At 37.0% G+C, this 6,088-nt stretch overlaps 1 protein-coding gene across 1 annotated transcript in view; it reads left to right on the top strand.

Moving 5' to 3' along the window:
• Positions 1-1,338: 1,338 nt before the first annotated feature.
• Positions 1,339-6,088, top strand: part of ankrd13b (ankyrin repeat domain 13B) — a gene marked incomplete at its 3' end in the record, with an annotated part of 32,456 nt that continues 27,706 nt past the window's right edge. Inside the window, exon 1 of the mRNA XM_079824630.1 lies at positions 1,339-1,461. Coding sequence (XP_079680756.1) covers positions 1,354-1,461 — 108 coding nt within the window. The 5' untranslated portion in view covers positions 1,339-1,353. The remainder of the gene's footprint in view (positions 1,462-6,088) is intronic.

Raw genomic sequence — 6,088 nt, 5'->3', positions numbered from 1 at the left:
CGAATTAATAAACATTAAGTAGGCCTATAATAAATAATTAAATAAAGTGGGGTTTTTTTCAGTAAATTTAATGTAGTCAAAAAAATATTACCCTACACAGTAAACTATTTTAATACTATTCTATTCTATTCTATTCTATTCTATTCTATTGTCAAGCCATTAAAATACATTTGCTTGTATTTTTTCTTTCTGGATAGACTAAAGTGAAGAATGTGCTCTATTGTCACAACTGTAACTACAGAAATATAAACATAAATTGAAAAAATGCTTTTAAAATTTGCACAGTAGCTCAATAAAACCCAACAAAAATCTGCAAGCAATAAAGTATAAAATCTAAAATTTTACTAATAAAGCAATTGGGGCAAAAATGAAAAAGTAAACCAATACATGCATATCTGAATTTTATTTGGTATGGATAAAGGTATATGTTTCACAATTGATATAGCCTATAAATAATAATATAATAATAATAATAATAATAATAATATAAATAATAATATAAAATAAATATTCTATTTTAAGTAGCCTACAGAAGTTTTCAAATCGATTAATGAATAAAACTTAATATGATTTTATTGCAGTCGTGGGGCATTTATTTTGATGGGCAGACCCATTAAAACAGTCAGATTAAAACTTGACAAGTTAACTTTATCTCGTGCAGTTATAGGCCTACATTTTATTCTATTTCATTTTATTCTATTAAAGCAGAAGTTCAAGTTTTGTAGCCAATTGATTTGGTCTTATTTCAGTCAAGGTTAAAGTCTCTGGATTATATGGATAAAAGAACACATTGGTATTTAATATGCCTATAGAAATCGATCAAATCGGCACAATAGTAAATATCTGTTCCTTTCATGTTGTGTTAATAAATTCTATTAGATAATTATGAAGAAATATTAAGACAGATGGCAGCATGCGATGTTTTCTCTATATATTCTCTCCCATGGCGCAGTGAGCAGCATCAGCATCATGTATGACAGAATCACACACTGAAGTTCAATGGCTCATAGGTGCGAGTCGCTTTCGAGAGCCCTGCCTTTCAGCCTCCGCGAGCGAGCGAGCGTGTGCGCGCGCGTTTGAGTGAGAGAGGAGAGGGAGAAGAGACTAGGAGGAGTGGAGAACACAACGGAGATCATTCAAGCACACGCGTTAGCTTTAAATTGCCTTTCAGCACAGAGACATTGAATGCCAAGCTACTATGCAAAAAGGGATGCTAGATACGAAAAGGGAGAGAAATGCCCTTATCGGTCGTCTCAGCAATAATAGCACGCGCCTTTTACAAAAGTAACTGATATCACACAAAAGCAGGGAAACGGAACCGGAGAGAGAGCAGCAGCGAAGTATGCACTGAGGATGATTTCGGCCAGAAAAACTCCGGAGAAGAGTCGCTACCACCTGCATTATCTGGTGTGGCATAACAAACACCGGCAGCTGGAGAAAGAGCTCTCAGCGCGCGAGCAGGTAAGATGCATTCGTTTCCGCGTGCCTGTATCGCGGCGGATGATGCTGTGAGGAACGGGCCGTGCATTTGACTGAGGAAAAACTGATTCTGATACTTCATTCGGCTTGTAGTGTGTGCTGCAAGGACGAAAAGTGATTTTTCATTTTTTTTTCTGGTTCATTAGTTAACATAGGCTACCTATTCAGATAAGTGGTTGCTGAGGATATGTCTACAGACAGAAATGCATGTCAAAAAACCTCACACCCTGGCTGTGTTTTCAAACCTAGTGAGTTGCCTACCTAGAACGCATTTTTGGGCGTATCGTAACGTTCGAACGCGTAAAAATGCTGGCTAGGTGGGCAGCTCACTAGGTTTCGACACAGTCCCTATTCTCCAAATCTGCTCATGTTACGCGTCTGTCAATTTAATGCGGAAACCTGATCAGAAATGCAGTTCACTTTGATTTCGATCTGAGATGGTTTAAACACACAGAGGCATTGCATACAAAGGCTGTGGGTGAATAACGCTTACAGATCAGCCTACGTTCTTCACTCACAGTTCTTGAGGATAGATGGTGTGTCAGGAGAGGGTGTGTTTGTCTTTCTGATCAGCCTTCTTCAAAATAATTATTTATCCAATACATTATTGCATGAATCAGTGTGGAATTATTCTGTAATGAATTTCAATTTGAGATTACCGTGCAGATCTACAAATAGGCCAAAAGACATGTTGGGGATTTTAATAGTTAAATGTTGAGGGGAAAGGAATAAATCAAATCAAATAAATAAATAAATAGCAAATAGGCACACTAAGCAAACAGACCGATTAAAACATGGCTGGTTAATTTATCTCAGTGATATTTGGTTCTATATCACAAAGCTAAAGTTTTGTACTGATTTGATTAAATTGCAGTATAAGGTTAAATAAAGGAACACATTGTACAGTAGATATTGGTAATATCAGGACAATAGTAGCCTAATTTTTATTCATTAATAGAATTATATTAAGACACTGATGGCAGCAGGAGATGCGCTCTCTCTCTCTCTCTCTCTCTCTCTCTCTCTCTCTCTCTCTCTCTCTCTCTCTCTCTCTCTCTCTCTCTCTCTCTCTCTCTCATGGTGCAGTGAACAGAATCAGCATGTATGACAGAATCACTATTTACACACTGAAGTTCAATAGCTCCTATACAAGTTCATTTTGTAGAAGACTGATTCTTTATGATCAACCACCTTCAAAAGAGTTATTCAAGTCAGGCATGAAATGAAAATGTACCCTATGTAATTTCTAAATGATGAGTTTATTGTAAATTATTCATCCATGCATGTTTATTTTTACAATTGTTTTGACATTGTAATCTTAAAGCAGAATGTCACAACTTTCAGTCAAAAGACAGACTTCTCTCTGGTGACGTATGCTTGACTACTCCAATCATTTAGTCGGCCTAAAACGCCTCTTCCTTATAATCGACTGTTTGATTGAACCAAGTCCCTGGCCCTTTTTTTTCTTTTTCGATAATCCACTTAGATGTACATTACAATATGGAAGAAAAGATCTGTGGCTACTTCAGTTACATCACAACTTTAATGCAACGTTAATCCACTGATTTGTTGAAATAGTCCACAAATCAGTGTGATATTCATCTTTAATCTATACGAGAGGAGAAAAAACTACAAATAGACCAATAGACAAAGAATGGTAAAATTGGTTAAAAAAAACTCAATAACTTTGCTAATTAAATTTATTCCAGTTAACATAAAATATTTAATATTATACAATAGATTCATATGGTAACACTCTAGTTTAGGGTCCAATTCTCACTTTTAACTAGTTGCTTATTAGCATGCATATTACGGATATTGGATGTTTATTACTACTTATAAAGCACATATTAATGCCTTATTCTGCATGACCATATTCTACATCCCTTAATCCAACCCAATTCATAAACTAACAACTACCTTGCTAATAAGCAGTAATTAGGAGTTTATTGAGGCAAAAGTTGTCAATAGTGAGAATTGGACCCTAATCTAAAGTGTGCTACACAATTTGTAAAAGCTAACTCATATTATAAAGTTAAATGAAAAACAGAATGCATTTTTTTTCTGTAACAAGCAGAAGTGAAAGAAGGCTAACTGACATTGCAGAGCTGAAAAAATGTCCATCTCAGGTGGTATCAAGGCCTGACAAGTTTCTGAAAGTTTTCCAAAAGAACCTTTCGGTGAACAGTTCTTAAAATCACTTTATTCTTAGTGTTAAGAATATTTTAATTATAAACAACCTTTTGTGCAATGAAAAGTTTCCATGAATGTTAAAGTGAAATGCTTCATGGAATCATGGATGCCAATAAAAAAATATATTTTTAAGAGTGTATGATCTTTGTCAGACTTTCACTATTCTAGTTTAACTCTCTGTCTTATGAGTAAATAACTAATTTGTCACCCATCTCAGTTACAGCAGCCATTCATAATTCCATCTTTCCAAACCCCAAACAAACTGTAACTCACTCCAATGCCAGCCATCTTGTTCCTGTGCCTGTTTTTATGACTCGGGCTCACGGTAATAATTCAGACCCCTAACCCTCTTCATGATCACTGAGATATAAAGCACTTCCAGTTTAGTTGATTTACAGGCCGCTGACAGCATAATCTAGCCACGTTTGGCATGGTAGGCTTGATGAGTCAAAATGAGTCCCTCCAGGGACGGCACAAGGCGCGAAGGGAGGTCAATGCTGTCTCGATTGTTCCTCTCCAGTGAATGAGGCACGTAGCCACCCTGACAAGAGGAAAAGCTGCTGCACCAGCACACAGGATTATAGGGTAGATGTTAGGTGTCAGTGAAAGAACAAAGAGGGGAAACTTAAGCTATTAGGACAGAGGAGAGCGAGGGACGTGAATAGCAAAGAGATCGGGCGGTGGAGGAGGAGGAGGGAAAAGAAGTTACCAAAGGGAAAAGAAGCTCAATTTGCAGTTTGCTTTGACAGTGCCATAAAACAGTCACGGGGGAGGAAGTGGACAGATGACAGCTTGGAGAAGAGTGGCAGGAAATTGAGAAAGAGCGAATGGAGAATGGATAGAGTAGGTGATTGAATGAGGAAACCAGAGAGAAGAGCCTTGCCGGCTGATGTATTTACAGAGCCGAGTCCAAAAATAAGAGAAATTGTTGAGCAGCATGTAGATTTGTATTCTTTTGAGTGAAGTCAGCAGTGCCTCAGCAAATACGTAACAAATCCGCAGCAAATACTCCATCAGCACATTTGCCATTGTCCACACATCTGTTCGGTTTTCTCGTTTGATATACTGCCTCTTCAACGCTCCACCCGTAACCCAACACTAATTGCGACCGAGTCACAGGGGACGAGCGTTGGGCGGTGGGGAGGGGTTGCTGAGATTTGGTTAACTTATGAGAAGCTTTGGTAACATTGTTCCGTCATAAATGAATAACTACACAGGAACAAATGAGTATTAACATTCTAGTAACCATAGGCATAATTTGTGGGTGGGACAGATGGGACCTTTTTGCCATAGTCAATATTGTCCCCACCACCTTTTGAACATTTCACGGCACGGATGTACCTAATACAAATGAAATATCTCAATTTGACTAGCAAAATATTAATTTAAATTTGTTTGTTAAATAAAGGAACATTTACACAACAAATATGTATTAAAACGTAAAAGTTTTTCCTTTGCTTTTTTTGCATATAGATGTCAAAACGATCCCTGTTCTCACACGGACCTGCAAAAACGATTAAAAGCGAAACACTACACACTTATAAACTGAACACGTAAAACGCATGCGCATAACTGTATCGTTTTCAAAAACGTGCATTTTCAAAACGCCATTGTCATGTAAAAGAAACGGGCAAAACACATACAATTTTTTCAATTTTTAGTTAAAAGCGGTGTTGTGTAAACGGCCCCTAAGAGGCGATCTGGAATGTGTTGTTTTTTTAAATCATGCTGAGTGTTCGTTGCCGCTGTTATCAGGCTTCTTTACACAGATGACCACTTCAATCTCGCTCGCTCGTTCTGGTGAAATCACAAAACAATATGCATACAAATGTGTCCCTGCTCTTGAAATGCAATCACTGGTGAATAGCTTTGGTTTTAATGAGGAAAAAAAATAATAATTTAAAAACCTATAAGAGGGTGGATTAGAACCCAGTCATGCTTAAAAGTTTTACCACCAGACCATGAGGGCACATGAACAATTAAAGTGGACTTATGTAGGCTATTTATTCACTGACATGAAGAATCTCGGGACTAACAATATATTGTATTATAGTCGATTTTAAGGATGAAATATATGGTTAAACAAATTAAACTCAATGTACAAAAACAAATTAACCCCTCCCCCTTCCCTCACACACACACTCCTGTCCCACCCACTTTAAAAAAAACTAAGTTACACCACTGGTGACTAACAAGAAACTCCAATTAACGAATTAGTAAGTAGTGCTCAGTTGAATGAGGTATTTCACTATTATATATATAATCAGTAACTATCCCTATCTAATCATACCTCCCAGTTATCAGTATTCTAAATAACTCCCTATAATGACTGAAGTCATTGTAAGCTTTTTAGTTTTTTGTAAGGTTTTGGATAGTTATGACTCAAGTGGAGGTCACCCTTCTAAAGGAATTACTG

This window comes from Gobio gobio (genome assembly GCF_949357685.1).
Source record: "Gobio gobio genome assembly, chromosome: 8".
Classification (NCBI taxonomy): Eukaryota; Metazoa; Chordata; class Actinopteri; order Cypriniformes; family Gobionidae; genus Gobio; species Gobio gobio.
This window is presented reverse-complemented; position numbering and strand designations above follow the sequence as displayed.